The sequence below is a fragment of the Zosterops lateralis genome (assembly GCF_965231275.1).
Source record: "Zosterops lateralis genome assembly, chromosome: 19".
In the NCBI taxonomy this organism is placed as follows: Eukaryota; Metazoa; Chordata; class Aves; order Passeriformes; family Zosteropidae; genus Zosterops; species Zosterops lateralis.
In genome coordinates this window covers 7812060-7829113 of record NC_139779.1, presented here as the reverse complement: position 1 = coordinate 7829113, position 17054 = coordinate 7812060, and the positions used below count along the sequence as shown (strand labels likewise).

General features: G+C 48.7%; 1 protein-coding gene across 1 annotated transcript in view; it reads left to right on the top strand.

Moving 5' to 3' along the window:
• The window catches only part of TSPOAP1 (TSPO associated protein 1), a gene marked incomplete at its 5' end in the record, with an annotated part of 66532 nt that extends 53647 nt beyond the window's left edge, over positions 1 to 12885 (top strand). The window contains 6 exons of the mRNA XM_083875328.1: positions 304 to 375; positions 738 to 770; positions 1670 to 1773; positions 3477 to 3548; positions 5018 to 5146; positions 11597 to 12885. Of these exons, the coding sequence (XP_083731454.1) occupies positions 304 to 375; positions 738 to 770; positions 1670 to 1773; positions 3477 to 3548; positions 5018 to 5146; positions 11597 to 11818 (632 nt within the window). The 3' untranslated portion in view covers positions 11819 to 12885. The remainder of the gene's footprint in view (positions 1 to 303; positions 376 to 737; positions 771 to 1669; positions 1774 to 3476; positions 3549 to 5017; positions 5147 to 11596) is intronic.
• Between the last annotated feature and the right edge of the window lie 4169 nt (positions 12886 to 17054).

Below are 17054 nucleotides of genomic sequence, written 5' to 3'. Positions count from 1 at the left end.
CCTTACAGTGCTGCTTCTGAAAGCTAAGGAGCAGCAAAGTTTGTCTGCTGTGAGCTGTGGAGTGGCTAAAAGACATAAATACATTGTGGATTTCTCTGTGTATTTGGGATGTGGATCATGCCTCATCTGAGTCCACATATGAGGCCCAGAGGGCTTTGCCCACAGAAATCCTGTTGTCAGCCTCCCAGGGCAGGCATGTCATCTCCTCTGTCCTCTGTTCACTATTCAAGATGCTTCTCACTTTCCATTCACTGTGTGTTTCTCTCGTCTATTTATTTGCTTTTTTTTTGTGTTTTTATTAAGGAATTGGCACATTTTCTCCACCTCCACGCCACCAAACCGTCCCTCCTCCAAAACCTAGACGCTCCAAGAAAGGTCTGTGTCACCCACTTGCTTCCTCTTTGATTTTTGCTATAGGATTACAGACTGCATTGAATTTTTACTACTTGGTTTCAGGACCCCCAGATGTTTGTACGACTGCTAGGAAGTGGAAAGAGAGCCCATCCCTGTGCTGGTGTTAAGTTTTTAACAACAGTGATGTCTTTTATAGTTTGGAGCTTGACCTCTGCTTCTTGTTATGTTCCTGAGTCCTGGTTACTGGTGTAGGCTTTGAGTTGCATGAACAGTTTGCTTCTGTTGTTTGCTGTCTTGGTGTTCTTTTTACTGTTTGTCAGTTGTGTCATGTAGTCACTGTTGGAGATGAGCTCTTACTGATGAGGTATTTTCTTCCCCAACAGGGCTGGACAAACAGGAGTACAAGTCTCAGCCAGGTGAGAATTGCTTTTACTGGGGAGTAGGTGATGCATGATCGAATTACAGATGTGTTTTGTGTTCAAGGGCCAGTGTGACACCTTGTGGTGCTGCTTCAGAGCACTGTAACAAAAGGTTTTAGTTCTTTTTGTGTTTTGTGATGGGTGCAGAATGCTTTGGTTGAGCAGGGGATGCTTGCAGGGAGAGTGCACCTGTTGTGCTGTGGGAGGAGCAGGGCAATCTCTCACTCATCACATACAGTAGTCCCTACGATCCAAGGGACACTGAGAGGATATTTCCTCTGCTGTGGTGCACACTCTGTTGATATCCAGAGGGGCCAAGCTGCAAACCTTTTGCCAGCCCATCCAATGCTGACCCAAAGCAGGGTTTAAGCCATGAATGTGTGTTTCTGTAGCACCAGACTTGGCTTTTGTAGGCTCAGGACAGGTCAGTAGGTAATGGGTCTCAATAGGCAGGAGGTTGTGGATGGCAAAGCCTGCACTTCCCTGTGTGCTGGTCCCTGGCCCTTGAAGGATAAATTTTGTAGCTTAATAGCAGAACATTGTGTAATGAGAGAAGAAATGCCTTTTCAAGACACTGTAAAGAGACAACTGTCCTCTATGTGTGTATGCGTGTGTGTATATATATGTGTGTGTGTGTAAATAGGAAATGTAAAATAAAACATTCCCATATGTGTAGACAGAGCACCGTGATGAGGGGATGTCCCAACCTTTGTGCTTATGAGGCAATGAAGAAGATTGGAAAACTGCTTTACCAAATTCCTCTTAAGTCTCTCTCTACTCAGTTTCTCCCACTATTCTTTTTGCTCAGACTGCTACAAGAATGGTGAAGGAGTTGCTGTGATTTGGGATTTTCTCCTAGCATTTCCATTTAAGAATATTTTATTTTTCTCCTGCAGGGCAGAAACATAAAGACATTGAAGCAGAGCTCCTGACTCCTCACAGGATGGTGGCTGCCTTTGACTACAATCCTAAGGAGAGCTCTCCGAACACAGATGTGGAGGTAACCACCATCTGCCCCCTCCTTTCAGAGATTTCTTCCTCCTATCTCTTTTTTCCTTCTCTCCCAAGACACTCAGAACTTTGGTCCAATCAGAGTCTCAGTGAAACTCTGAGCATTCATGGCATCCTTTAGTGATCAGACAAGACCGATTAGATCTAGGGTGAGAGGAAGCAGCTCCTACTGGTAGTAACTGATCCAGGAAAGACAAAAAGGAAAAACCTGCTTAAGGATTTGAAAGCACTTTTGACACTTAATTTGAGCATGAATTTTGAGTTAAGTATCTGTGTAGGTCTTTGTTCAAGCAAAAAGATTTAGCTCCAGTTTAATGGACTAGTTTGCAAAGTTCTTGTTTTCAAGCAATTCCTATATACAGAATGAGAGGATCATGGAATGGATTGGGTTGGAAGACATCTTAAAGCCCGTCTCATCCACCCCACTGCCATGAGCAGGGACACCTTCCACTAGACCGAGTTGCTCCAAGCCCCTTCCAACCTGGCCTTGGACAGTGCCAGGGATAGGAAGGGATATAATCTAAACAGGGAAGGATACAATCCAAACAGTATTTTTGTGGATAAGTCTGTTCCAGGTAGAAAGGGGGCAATGCAGAATCCTTTCTGCAAAAGGAGATGAGCACATGCTCTGTTCTCTGTTTCTCCAAGCTATGTTAGCTGTGTTAGTGCTCTGAGCAAACATAAACATCGAGTTTGGATTCACATCCTTTTCCCTTCTTCTACGAAGAGTATCTGGCCAATAGAGGGCATAGTTCAGGGAATGCTTGCTTTCCAAGCTGTGTTTCCTGCCCAGAGAGAGACAGCCAAGGGCAGAGTGCTTTAGGGATGGTGGAATATCTTGAGGGAGACACAATGTGAGCAAATATCCACCCACCAAACACTTTTTGAACCCTTGTCACCAAGGAGATGACTGTACTTTTTGCAGTGATTTGCTCTTGTAGAACTTTTCTGGACAAGAGCTCAAATTACTGAAACAAGCTGGTGCAGTTCTGTGGGAGATGCTCCATGGGAGTGATCTGCAGCCTCAAGAGATAAAATTGAGGACTAGGGATATAATATGGTAAATATATTGGAAGTAGATCCCTTCCAGCTAACACTTGTAAAATGACAGAGTGTCTTGAGTGGGACTCAGCCTGTTTGGAGCCTCCACTGGTGACACCTTTGTCTTTAGCCTTGTGCCCCATGGAGCATGTGCTGGAGTGTCTTGACAGAGGGTATGACAGCAAAGGGTCACTGTGTGCTGTGCTCCTGTTCTGTGTCCAGGTTAAACCTCCCTGTCTGTATGCATTTCTGCCAGTGACTAATCCCTGAGTCCTGCATACAGAACAGGCTCATCCAAAGGAGCAGCATTTCTAATTATATTTAAAGAAATTGAAGGTATTTGTGGTGCTGTCTGAGCTTATCCTCGGTGCACCTTTTCAGAGAAGGTGGTAGGTACTATTTTGAAACCTTATTAAAATCCGTTTAAAAATGGGCTTTGCTCTTGTCTTAATTTATAAAATGCTTCCCTAGCAGTGAATTCCAGAGTTACCCGCTTCAGTTTCCCTTCTGCATCCTGGTCCTACAAGACTAAAACAGTAGGCTCCCTCCCTTGGAGTGAGATTGGGCAAGAAGCCAAGGGGAGCCTGTGTTCCTGGTGAGAAATCCCAGGCAGTGCTTCTTCTGTGACCTCTCTTCTCTGGCTCTTTGCAGGCTGAACTGACCTTCAGTGCTGGGGACATTATCACTGTCTTTGGGTCCATGGATGATGATGGATTCTACTATGTAAGTACCAGGCTTGGCAAGGTCCTGTGGTTACACTGGAAATGGTTGGAGTTAATGGAGTGGCAGGGAAGCAGAAGTCAGGGAACAAAGTATTCTGCTTTTGGGAAAAAAAAGTAAACCCCTCTCTACTTTGTGCAGGGCAGCTTGTTTCTGGTGCTCATTTCTCCTGCTGTAAATCCAATATTACAGAATCTTGGAATGGTTTGGGACCTTAAAGCTCATCCTGTTCCACCCCCTGCCATGGGCAGGGACACCTTCCACTGTCCCAGGGTGCTCCAAACCCTGTCCATCCTGGCCTTGGACACTTCCAGGGATCATGGGGCAGCCACACTTCTCTGGGCGCTCTGTGTCAGGGCCTCAGCTCACTCACAGCCAGGAATTCCTTCCCAATATCCCATCTGTCCCTGCCCTCTGGCAATGGGAAGGCGTTGTCCCTTGTCCTGTCTCTGTCCCTTGTGCAAAGTCCCTCTCCAGCTCTCCTGGAGTTCATTTAGGCCCTGGAAGGAGCTCTGAGGTCTCCCCTGGAACCTTTTCTCTTTCAGGTTAACACCCTGAGGTATCCCAGCCTGGCTTCAGAGCAGAGGGGCTCCAGCCCTGGGAGATCTCCATGGCCTTTAAATGTCCCAATGGTTCTGAGTTTATTTTTTGGCATCAATTGCCTGCAGGTTTCCCAAAGCCTTGCCTATATTTTGCCATGCACACACCAGCTGAAGCAGCACCTGCTCAGAGCTAACATTTCACCAGGCACTCGGACACTTGGGCCAGAGGCTGGAATGGTGATCCAAGTAAGCAGACACATGCCTGAGTCTGTTCCTGCCCTTCAGCTGTGTGCCAAAGTTGAGCCTTGGTGCTTGGATCATCCATCTCTTCCTGCATGGGAAACAGTGTGCCTTCACACATCAGACTGCAGGTTGAGCTCCAGGTTAAGTCTGAGGGCATCACTGGGAATGTTTTGCTTTATCCTTTTATGGTGTTGGACAAACAGCATTGCTGCGGTGGGTTTTGTCTCACCTAGCTGCCTCCTGTTGAACTGGGATACATATTTGTAGGAATACAGTAGTGCAGCTCTGGGCTTCTGTGATCATGGATGCCTGCAGGACATTGTACCAGTACTGCCTCATTCTTTAAAGACATCAGTAAATACCAGGGCAAATCAAAGGCCTCTAGGGCACCTGCGGCAGTCTTATTCCGGTATGGTGGAGATTTTGAGTTTGTAGAAATCACCTTTGTCACAACTTGCTGTCATCTCTTCTTCCTTTATTCTCTTCTGTGTTTCTGTGCTCTGAATTGTTCCACAACTAAGCAAGGATGTGAGTTATGGAATTTTCTGTGGGTCTTTTCTTCCTACGTGGGTGTGTTCTGGACTTGTCTCAGCTCACGACACAACCTTCTCTGCAGGGCACCGCACCTCGAGTTGTTATTTATTTCTCCAGGAAAGATGATGCGAGAATTGAACGTTGATCTTGCAGGGAGAGCTGAACCAAAAGAGAGGGCTTGTCCCATCCAACTTCCTGGAAGCTGTCCCTTTGGATGGAGACACGGCTGAGGAATTCCACTCAAAAGATAAAGAAGCTTCTCTACTGCATGCTGAGAGCCAGGTGAGATGTGTGACTGCATGGCACTGCCATCTAGGCTGGGATGTGTCTGGATGTGCCAGGTCATTGCATGGCATGCAGCACCCATGGGATCACTAAACTTAACTGCATGCAGCCTGTTCATCCCAAGGGAGTGCTGGGAGCTCTTCCCAAAGAGTTACTTGTAGTGCAGAAAGTGTCACAGAACAAAAGAACAACACCTGCTGGGGCCTCAGTGTGGTTAAGTGGGCAAGGAGCAAGGAGCATTCAAATCCCACCAGCAAATTGTTTAGATCCACTGAATGGTCTGACTGGAAGGAAAGTTCAGCCAGCTCCCAGGCACATGGAATTCATTAAGTATGATTATATCCATGCCAAAGGCTTCTGGAATTAGCAATGCCCAAACACCAATGTTCTTCCATCCACCCCAAGTTAGATAGACCTTAATCCAGGCTGAGGTGCTTCTGGACAAATTCAAAACATACTGAGGAGTTTCCCAAACAGATCTGAGGAATGGATCCTGAATTTTCAAAAGCATTCCCCAGAATCAAGGAATTCAAAGATTAAATTAACTCTTTGCATTGTGTTGCTGAGATCTTGGAATAAAGGCTGAAGTGGGGGATTTGGGCCATGTCAGGGGCTAAGGCTAAAAGTACAGCAGCTCCTTTGTCATTCCTAGACCACCTGTGCTGTCTCACTGTGGAGTAGGAAACAGGAGGGACCCCGCTTGGTCCCAGCTCACATGGGCTCAACCTTCAGTCCTCCTTGAGAGGTTGTTGGCAATGTCATGTGGTGCCAGACCCACATGAATCAGAACAGGTTGGTTTTGAGCCATCCTTAGGGAGTTAGGTGTCCCTGAATCCCTGAATCCTGCTCTTTTGAACTCCCTGCTGGCTCCATCCCAGCTTTTCTGCTCTCTGCAGCATTTCTCGGCCTTTTTTTCATGCTCAGCTCCTCCTGTTTCCATCTCTCTATATTCAGATGCTGGTCTCTCTTAACCTGAGCCCCATCCCTTGCTTCCAGGCATTCCAGGCTTTGTGGGTACAGGATTTGCACTCCAGCCTTGATGCCTTCTCAGGCAGAGCAGCCTGGCTCAGATAATGAGGTTTGTGGGCAGTTTGTTGGATCTTCTGACCTCAGCAGCGATCTGGGGTCCTTGTACTTCTCTGTTGAGGATACTAGTCCTTGCTGGGGAATCACAGGTTAATCAGCTGTTACTGCCAGGGTTTAAGAGCCCTGAAGTCACCCAAGTCTAAGCTCCCTGGGGTGCAGATGGGGGTTCTTTCTTCAGTTCCCCTCTCAAAATTATTTACTCTTACCAAATTACTCATCTGAAATAAAGGCTGCAAAAGGAGACCTCAATCAGTAAAATAAAGGTGGCATTCTAAGTGTGGTTTAGTACAGATCTTCCCCTTTCCTCTGGCATGAATCAGCAGCCACCAGGCCTGTTTCAGATTCCAGAGGTTGTTATTCCAGCCCCAGCAAACCAGGGGAAGTTCAGGTGACCTTGTCTGCCACTTGCAGGTGTGAAGGGTTTGCAAAGTCAAGCCCACTTTCATCTCTGCTCTCTGCTGCTGAGTTTAGTGGGTGACTGATTCCCTGGACAGCACTTTGGCTGACATATCCCTACATGCTGAAGGTTGGAAGCTCTTTTCCTGTGTTTCATGACATTTTTTTAAACAGAAGCACTTTTCAGGTGTGTTGGAAACAACCCACATAGAATAGACACATTTCAGGCTTGCCTGCCCTTCAAACCTTTCCATTTGTCTCTAGTCCTCTGTTCCTGACATCCAATGGAGCCTCCCCTTACACTGGCTTTGACTTTTGGGTGCATAGAGCAGGAGCCTGTTGGATTTGGTACTTTTGGCACTCTCCTGATTCATGAACTGCTGCTCTCTGTCTGTAATTGGGGGACTGGAAAATTCAGACAATGATGATTAAACCAATTTTATTTCAGTGGGCATCAGCTTGAACTCCCTAGGCATGACTGTGCTTTGGCTGCTTCTGCATCATGCCAGCCTGACTCCTGTCCTGCTGCCTCCCTGCTTCTCCTGGACACCTGTCCCAGGGAATCCTGGCTCAGCACCCCCAGCACTCCTCCCAGTTGTGCTTTGCAATCCATACCTGTCTAAACAGCTTCCAAACAGGAAGGACACATTTGCCCCCTGCTAAAAGTGGTATATTTACCCTGCTCAGAGCCAATCTGGTATTAATTAACTGCATCTAAGTGTGTTTAGTGATTCCTGAGGAGACAGAACCTGACCCCACGGTGGTTTTGGCTGTCACAGTAATCACAGCATCCCAGCCTGTGGGCAGAAAACCTCATGGGGCAGGCAAGAGAAAGAAATACCTCCTGTAGAACACATATTCCATATCCATCTCTGAGCTGGTATGAACTCTCCCAGTGATACAGCTGTGCCTGAGGCTTTCCAAATTCCTGTAGCTCTTTCACCCCTCGGAGTTAAGGAAAACTTGCTTGTTCAATTTGCTGTTAGCAGAGCAGGCTCCCTTGCAAATTCCCAGTCCCAGCTTGAGCCCTGGCACCTCAGGGGGGATTTGTGTGCACCATGGCAGAACTCTGGACTCGGTTACAGCCTGTTCCAGTTGCAACAGAAGCTTCTCCATTTTTAAATCACTTGTAACTTCTTGGATGTGGTGTTCTTACCTTATCTGTTCTTCACACTTCCCTTCTCCCTGCTGCCCTACTAAAGGCCTGAGAATAAGTACAATTTATTTCCAAACTGAACTGGGGAAGGTGGATCATTTTTAATTATTTCTGAGTAAATCTTAAAATGCTGGCAACTGAGAAGGTGAAGCAATTGAACTTACAAACTGGCAACATTTGGGGATTAGAATAAACAAACAAAAACAGCACAAAAAGGAGGATCCAAGAAGTTCTGGTCACAGCCAGGGCCCAAAACACTAATGGTTAGCAGCTGCTTCAATGCTGTCCCTGTTGATGGAATATTTTTCCATCAGTAAGATGCAGTTTCTGTCAAAGACTGATTTTAAAGTACCTTCAGAAAGTGTTTGATTCTAATTGATTTCATGTATTTATTTCTGCCTGTGTTACGCACCCGGGACGGTTCTTTTCTTCAGAGAATGAGGAAGAGAAGAGTCCAGTGATAGATATGAATGATACATAGAGAGAGCAACCATGTAAGTGTGTGAGACCTTCAATCTCCCACCTCGCCCAGCACCTCAAAGGCTCCTGCACCTGGAGTTGGTTCCTTTTCTGGCTTGTAGTTTGACAGGCTGGTTTGGGGCTGTGGTGGCAAATCCACTTTCAGGTCTGATGTCAGACCATTCACTGCCACCTGGGTTCTGTGGTAAAGACAAACCATTCAGCACATGAAGTGCAGTTGGTTGGAACAATTATCTGGTGATTTTGGGGATCAGGATGGGACTGTGCTGGATATTCAGGTTTGGGAAGGACCTGTTTTGTAATTCAGCTTGGCCCTTCTGGTCACATCAACAGCCAAAGTGTCATTTGGCCTTTGCAAGATCCTCCTCAGTCTGAGTGCACTTCATGTTCAGCCTGAGGTTTTTTCCTTCTGGATTTTACTCCTTCCTGAGAATAGTCCTGAAAAACCCCTGCTCACCATCCATTTAAGAAAATAGTAACGTTTAGTCCCTAAAACCAACCTTGTGTGGATAATTGTTCTGGGGCTGGGTGGGTGAGACCCCTGGTTTTGGGGTCAGCAGGAGCAGTCTTTGTTTTCCTTAGTTTCAAATGTTTGTTTTCCAGAAGTTGTGTTAATCAGTAACACCTGAGAGAGCACTAAAACCACCCCTGAAAACTGACATTACTCGTGTTTATCACTCTAATAATTTGTACAAGGATTTTGACAGAGCAGTTTTTCCTTTCTTTTTCTTAGAGAAGAACCCCCAATGTTAGTATGATTTCTCTCTTACCACATGAATCTGTGAGCTGGTTCTGTTGCTTTCCTACCACATAGAGACCTCTGAGAAGAGGAGAAATTGTTTCTAGGGCCACTTCAGGAGCCACTTCTGTCCTGAAACTGTTCCACCTTTACCCAAAAAGTGTTTTTCAATGGTGCATGGACAGAGCATCCACTGCTCTGGCTGCACAGGGACCTTTACATCCCTTCCACATCACTCCCTGAGTGTTGGCGAGCCCCTTCTGGTGCTATCCCAGTGCTTTTGGGCATTTAATCCAAGGATTCTTCATTTCACAAATCATAAACAGTTTCTGGAGCAAAACTTGGGGATTCTTTCTTTGCTCCCTGCTAAGAGAGTGGGCTCCAAGTTAGCCCTCACCTACCTTTTTTTTTTCTCTTTGCCTCCATAAATCTTACATTTCTGACTGCATATGTTCATCTGGATTTCTTTGAGTTTATCCCAGACTCCTCAGACCTAACACTGGGCTTATTAGCACCAAGTGCACAAGAGAGCTGCCAGGATAGACAGATAGACAATGCTGCTGCAGCATTGGTTGCAGTGGACCTTGCAGGCAGAGTGCAGCTTTCCCAAGGGCCAGCCTGGGCAATCCATCAGCATGTGTGACATCCTGCAGCATGTCCTGGACAGCAGCTGGCCTTAGACAGTGCTGCACACGTGGAGTGTTGCAGGAGTGCCTTGGAAAGCAACATTTTTAGGTGAACAGAGAGTGCGAGTCAGGAAAAGTCAGCTGTGGGATAGGTTACTGTCAGGGAGAGAGGCAGAGAGGAGTTGCAGCTCTGTCCTTTAGTTCAGGTAAGGGAGAGTCTGACGGCACTGGCACAGCTCAGTGATTGCTGTGAGGCAGAAGTTGATTCTCAGCTTTGTGGAGTTGGGAGGGGTCACAAATTCATTCCCAAGATGGAGCTCCCTGTGTTCCTGCCTACTCAGGACTGACTCCATGGGTATTGTAGGTGCTGAGTCCCACCCAGAGCAGAGATTTGTGTTCATCCTGGGCCAGAAGTTCTTCACTCCTGCAGCAGCCTGGACCAGCACAGTTTCCACCTGTGAGGGGAGGAGAGATCACAGCCACCAAGTGCTCTTGATCCCAAAGGAGGTGGGTGCTGAACCAGCAGTAGGGTGACAGAGCATGGCTGCTTTGACTTTCCATCCCAGGAGACCTTAAATAAAGTCCCCACAGGGTATGAGCATGGCTGTGCTAGAGTGAGGCAGCAATGCTCCAGGCTCTGCTTCTGCCTTATTCAGCTGCTTGCCCTGGACACAGAGCAGGACCAGGAACAAGCACATCCAGTCCTGCCCAGGGGCAGCTGCTGGGATCCTTACACAGTTCCTGGCTGGAGTCTGATCTTCAGGAGTGCTTCCACCTCTGGCAGAGGGTCCTGCTGCCACTGTCACCATCTCACATTCTCTCAAGGGGCTGTGGGTGCTGCAGACCCGTGAGGGACTCAGTGGGGCCCAGATAGAGGGATGCTGAGAGTGTGGTGTTCCAGTGTCCAGAGGACTCTGCTGGCACAGCTCCAGCCACTCTCACCCTGTGTTTTGGGTAATGCCAAGACAGGATGTACAGGTGGAGCTTGGAAGCTGCTGGTTTGTGAAAAGCTGTGTGGAGGAGAAGGCAGTAACTAAGGCTCTCCTAGGCCTCAGAAACCCAGAGCCTCTTCCCTGAGGAATTTCACAGCCTGTTGGGAAAGCTTGACCTGCCAGATTGGTAACTGTCACTGTCTGGACAGCTAAGCTTCATGAGAGGAGACTGTTGAATGAAGGCTGCTGCTAGGAACCAACCTCTCAGTGCTTTGTGAAGAAGAAAGTCCTGAGCCCAGGACTAGAGCACATTCTGATTTCCAAAAGCCCTTTCCCAAAGGAAACAGCACTATTTGAGACTGGTGGGTCCCAATTAACCGTGTCAAACACTCAGGGGCTCAGGAACATTCCTGTGTGCCACTTGATCCAAGACTTCTCCATGTCCTTCTCCATTGGTACCACTGCAGAGCACCAGACTTGGCTTTCTGCCCCTCCTGCCTCTGGATCTGCTGGATGTTTGCAGGACCCCCAGTTCCTCTTCTCACCACGGCCACTGTTGAGAAGCTTCAGGGCTTAGCCAGTCTCCTTGATCTTCTGGAGGTCTTGCAGAGCACTTGTTCTTAGGAAATTTGATTTGTTTATGTCCTAGCTTCTGTCCTAGAGCATGCTGGGAGCCCAGCAAGCTCCATGGCTGAGGCATCCATGGATTCATCAGTACCTGTCTCCATCCATGCTTTCAGGAGCTGATTTACTCAATTAGCTGTGGAGCAGCATCTTTCACCGTGTCCTTAGTGGGTCTTTTGTGCTCTCCTGTTCTTAGCTCAAAGTTCAGGAATTTCAGGAATTCTTAGCTAAGGAAAGGTCTGGGTTGTAGGTACAAAAGTTAAATCCACTGGAAACTTCCTAAGTGGAACTGCACTTGCATAGGGGAGAGAAGGCCAGATTCTCTGCCTGAGGTTTATGTTGATGTGATCTCCCTTTGGCAGTTCTAACTTGTGCTTTTGTTTTTTGTTTTCTCTCATTCTCACCCAGCTAAATCTGGATGGATCTGTTGATCAGAACAACTCCTCTCCATCTCCTCCTTCGCCAGCACCTTCCTGCCTTGTCCCAGGCGATCAGTGTCCAGAGCAGGCATCGCTGGCCTTCCTCACCTGCAGTGATGCACCAATTACTGGGCAGAGTAAAAAGAAGAGAGGCTTCTTCTTCAAAGGGAAAAACCTCTTCAAAAAACTTGGGTCCAATAAGAAAAACTAATAAGGGGTTTATTCCATTGGGGCTGCCCACACAGCCCCAGAGACTGAGAGTTCAGGAGAAGCCTTCTGCAATAAGCTGATTATTTTCATAGGGAAGTGTGTTGAATCAAGAAAACTCTGGAGGGTGTGGGAGCTGAGAGCCCTTGGGGAAAAAGTGGCTCCGGGGTGTGAGGGCTCAGCTCCAGGACCCAGCATGTCCTGCTCCATGAAGCCCTTGGTGTGCCGGTTCCCTGTAAATATTTTATTTTAAGGATCATATTCTGGCTGTAAGTTAGCTAACTGGCTTTTCCAAGCAAAGCCCCAGCCCCTTAGGAGAGATCCCTTGTATTCCACACCCTGGTATTTCTCTGCTCCAAAGGAGTTCGTGTCAACTCCTTCACTTCCTGCAAAGAAAATTTGCACTTTTCTGTTCCTATGACTCCCCTTTGCTGTCTCTGGGCTGATGAGTGAGTTCTTATTTGTACTGTAACCCTGTAAATATGCAGCTGTGCCTCGGAGCATCCCACACTGCCTCAGTCAGCTTCCAGCATGAGGATCCCCGGGGTGGGGAAGGAGCGATGCCCTGGTGGGAGTCGGTTCTTCAGCGTAGGGGTGGGCTGCTGTCAGCTGCTCTTGCCTGGTTCACCTTGACCACGCACTGGCTGGGGACTCCGCCTTATTATTTATTTATTTATCGATTTATTGATTGATTGATTGATTGATTTATCTACCTATTTATTTATTTATTTATTTGTCCATCTGCCTCTCTCTGCGGTTCCATTCAGCTGTGTCTATGAGCTGCTCCCGAGCCAGAGTGTTGGGAGAGCAGGGCTGGGGCTGAGCAGCTTGCACTGTTCTTGTAGGAGACAGTGTGTTCCTGCGTTTGAGACACAGCCCTGGCCAAGCATGGAGGGTTTTATATGCCATGGTTTCTGTCCCTCTCTGTGTTTCTTCTCTGCATGTTCCAGTGCGTCCTTGTTCTGAGCGGGGCAGTTCCGTGAGCTCCGTGAGTGGTGCCAGCACAGTGGCCATGAGTGGTGGTGTATGGTATGTTTTTATTTAATATCAAATTTTATTATAATAAAGTCTATTTTCACAAATATACATTTTCCTTACAAAAGCCAAAGATTCAGTGATGCTTCTTCAGAGGGATGGGGAAATTATACCAGCCACCTACACCTTGAGGATGTTCTGCACCTTTTGCATCCCCTTCTCAGAGGGACAGATGTGGCTGTGGGTGCCCCAGGTATGAGGTGTGGGCAGAGGCTGAGGTGGCAGCCCTGGGGATGCAGGACACCAGGGAGGGCCGTGGGCATGAGGCTGCCCAGAGTGCTTGGGCTCAACCCCTGCACTCCCAGCTTCACTGGTGTGTGAGTGTTGGGTCAGGGGTGTGGTCCTGCACCTGGAGCCTCTGGGAATCCAGCCAAGGTGCCAGAAATCGCTCTGGGATTTTGGGGGGATTCTGCAGGATTCCCCTGACAAGGAAGTACTTGTTTGGGAAGCTGCTACTCCCTAGAGAGAAATATTCTATGAGGATCTTGATACCACAGTGAGGCACCATGTCCTGTGATGGATGGGAGTCAGGGCAAGGACAAACCAAAGGCTTTGAAAGGATGAGGTGCTGCAGCTCTGCTGAATTTCCATGGCTTCTGGAGCAGACTCAGTGATGAAACTCATCAGCAACCCAGAGATTTATCTGTAGCCTGTCCACCCATGGAGGAAGTCGTTGCTGTTCTAACTGAATTTACCAACTGGAGTTTCTTAAGTGAGTTGTTGAAGGTCTTTTGAAAGAAACTGTCATTGCTTTTATCAGTTCCTCAGGGAATGAATTGAAGAACAAAACCTTTAGGGAGGAAAGCAGCAGCTGGAACATTCTGGGGTGTGCCCAGAGCTAGAGGCCCCATGAAACCAGTGCCTGCCTGGCTCCCTTGCTCCTGTTGCTTCCATCCTCCCTGCCCAGCTGAGCCCCTGGGACCTCAGGGTGTGTGTTGTGTCTCTACCTCCTGTAAAATTTGCTGTGATAGACCCAGACCCATCATTCAGCAAAGTCTCCCTAGTTCAGCTAGTTCCCCAATAACATACAGGCTGTACAGCAAAGCTCAGAGAAGTCTCCATGAGAAAGATTTAAGATTAACATCCTTAAGTTGTTATAGCTAAACATGAAAGGCTACAAGAAACAAAACAAAACAAAAAAGTAAAGATATAATCCAGGTGTTCTGCTTTGCATCCTCTGCTTCTAATTGCTGTGCCACAGCCCAGGTGGATGGCACCCCTCTGTTTGGGGGAGCTGCTGGTGGCATCAATATTCCTGTTTCTATTCTCCAGATGAGCAGCTTGTGGTCACTGAGTGCAAGGGTTTGATGCTTGTGTTGGTGCTCACCAGAAGGCTCAGCCAGGCCCATGGCCTTTCCCATTCACCCTGATCTGGGAGCAGGGTCACAGTCTCCAAGCAAAATGAACATTCAAGAGACAAAGCCTCTCACAACCCCCCACTTCCATGGTTTCTGAAGCAGTTGGAGGGAGAATTTTTTTTTTTTTTTTTTTTTTTTTTTTTTTTTTTTTTTTTTTGAGAGCAGTTTGTTGTGGTGTTTGCCTCTCAGGGGTTGATGTAGGAGTTGGTGTGTTTAACATCTTCCCCAGTGACAAAGGGGCTCATGGGCACCCTGGGCAGTGTCCTGGTGACACCAAGCTCTGTGTTGGGAGGGGATGGGGATCCATGAAAAGACCAGGACAGGCTGGAGAGGTGAAGCTGTGCAAAACTCTTGACACTTAACAAGGCCAAGTAAACGGTCCTACATCAGGTTGGGGCAATCCCAAGCCCAAGAAGTACAGGCTGGGAAGAGGATGGATGGATGGATGGATGGATGGATGGATGGATGGATGGAAAGCTCCCTTGAGAAGGACTTGGAGGTGCTGGTGGATGAGAAGCTCAACACAGAATCATAGAATGGCCAGGGCTGGGAGAAACATTAAGGTCATCTGCTTCCAGATCCCTGTCATAGATGTGCCCCAGTCACGTGTGTCAGAACCCCCCTGTGCCCTGGTCTGATGCCCCACTGTGGGGAGGGGGAAATTCTGCCCTTCTGCCCTGGTCAGGTGAGACCTCACCTGCAGAGCTGCTTCCAGCCCTGGGGCCAACAGCAGAAGGATGTGAAGCTGCTGGACTGAGTCCAGAGAAGGCTACTGAGTCCAGAGAAGGCCCCAGAGCTGCTCCAGGGCTGGTGACCCTCTGCTCTGGAGCCAGGCTGGGACAGCTAGGGGTGCTCACCTGGAGAAGAGAAGGCTCCAAGGAGAGCTCAGAGCCCCTGCCAGGACCTAAAGGGGCTCCTGGAGAGCTGGAGAGGGACTTGGGACAAGGGATGGAGGGACAGGACACAGGGAATGGCTTCCCACCGCCAGAGGGCAGGGATAGATGGGTTATTGGGAAGGAATTGTTCCCTGTGAGGAAGAAATGGCTTCCCTGGCACAAGGTGCCCAGAGAAGCTGTGGCTGCTCCAGCGCTGCAAGTGTCCAAGGCCAGGTTGGGCAAGGCTTGGAGCAGCCTGGGACGTTGGAAGGTGTCCCTACCAAAGGCAGGGGGTGGAACGAGGTGGTCTGTAAGCTGTCCCAAGCCAAACCATTCTATGATTCTCTGAATTAAGTTCCTCATTGTGAAACACATTTATCAGCACCGACAGGCACTAACTGTCCATAGCCTCTGAAAAACCCTCCTCCTCTATCTGGTGCTGATGCAGCAGGGGAGGGGCTCAGAGTGTGGCTTTGCAAACCCACCAGCTCTGCCCCTTTGCACAAGACCTGTGCTGTGGTCTCTGTTGTGCAAACTGCTGGTTCTGGAGTTGCTGCTGGATCTGTGTCTGGCTCTGGAACTAGTTCTGATGCTGGAGCTCAAGCTTGAGCTGGGGTTGGTGGTGAAGCTGGGACTGCAGGCAGGTGGTCTGCTTCTGTCTCACACACTGAAAGGGGTGGGCTGGAGACACCTCCTGGGTCTCTTGGGTCAGAGTCACCTTGAAGGCTGGGGGAAGTTGCTCAGGGTCTCATTCAAAGGAGCATTATCCCCTGGGATGCAGGTCCCACCTCTGTTCTTGGCCCTGTCCCAGCACTTCACCACTATCCTGGGTGTTTTCTTACATCTGTTGGGAATTTTCTTGGTAGTAGCCCGTGTCATTGCCTCTTGTCCCATCCTTGGGCACTCTGAACAGTTCTCTCTACTCTGCAGCCCTTCCATGAGACAGTCAAGGTCAAGAGTAAGGCTTCCAGAGCCTTCTTCCCTCCAGGCTGACCAAACACAGCTTTCTCCTGGGCTTCAGGTGGATTTCTCCAGATTTTCAAAATCAGTCTGCAAACAGGATCAGCCTCACCTGGGCCTCACTGCAAGATTTGTAATTTACTTTGCTGATTTTCTTTAAAACATTAAAGGGCCAGGACCAGTGTCAGTTCACAGTTCCACTTGCAAGGAGGCAACTTTGGGGATGGTGGATCCCAGCTTTGGGGACACACCTGCAGAGTCACTGCACCATTCCACAGCTACTGTGGGTTCTGGGGTGTCCATGCAGGGCAGAGTCAAGGTGAAGACCTTCATCCAAGCAGCCTTGGGGAGCCCTGGCAGGAACTCGGTTGCTCCCAGTATGTGCTGCTGGTACAAGGACTTTTCATCCATGAGGGCAAACACAATTGCAATGTGCAGTGTGGAGGAGCTGAGGAGCAGCTCCTTTGCCTCCCTGTTTGCTTCCATGCTCAAACACATCCCCCACCGATCCACCAATATCTCTCTGCCCTGTCAGCATGGCAAGGGTTTTGTCCATCAGATGCTTTTGGTCTGGGAAAGGGAGAGGGGCTTTGGCCGTGGCAGAGGAGATGCTTTTCCAGCTGAGCTCCTGGTACAACAGCACTTTGGGCTGAGGCCAGACCCCCCTGGGCTGCCCCATGCTCCAGACCAGCAGCTGGAGGGTGATGCCTGTTCAAACCATCATCCCACAGTGCCTATTCCTGCACAGGAAGAAGGAGCAGCTCTCATGGAGCCCCAGGGGATGTGGGGCAGAGCACGTCGGGAGGTGGGATGGGGAGTGCTGGGCACTGCAGGTGTCTCCAGGGGGAAGGCGTTGCTTTGAACTTTAAAAGTGTCAGAGGATGAAGAGCACCATGGGGGAAGGAACATCGTCCCTGGAAGACACCCCCAGAAGAGCTCAAGACTCTCAAACCACCACAAAGTGGTCACATCTCCACCTTCAATAATCCGGGGAAGCTCCGATGAAGCATCA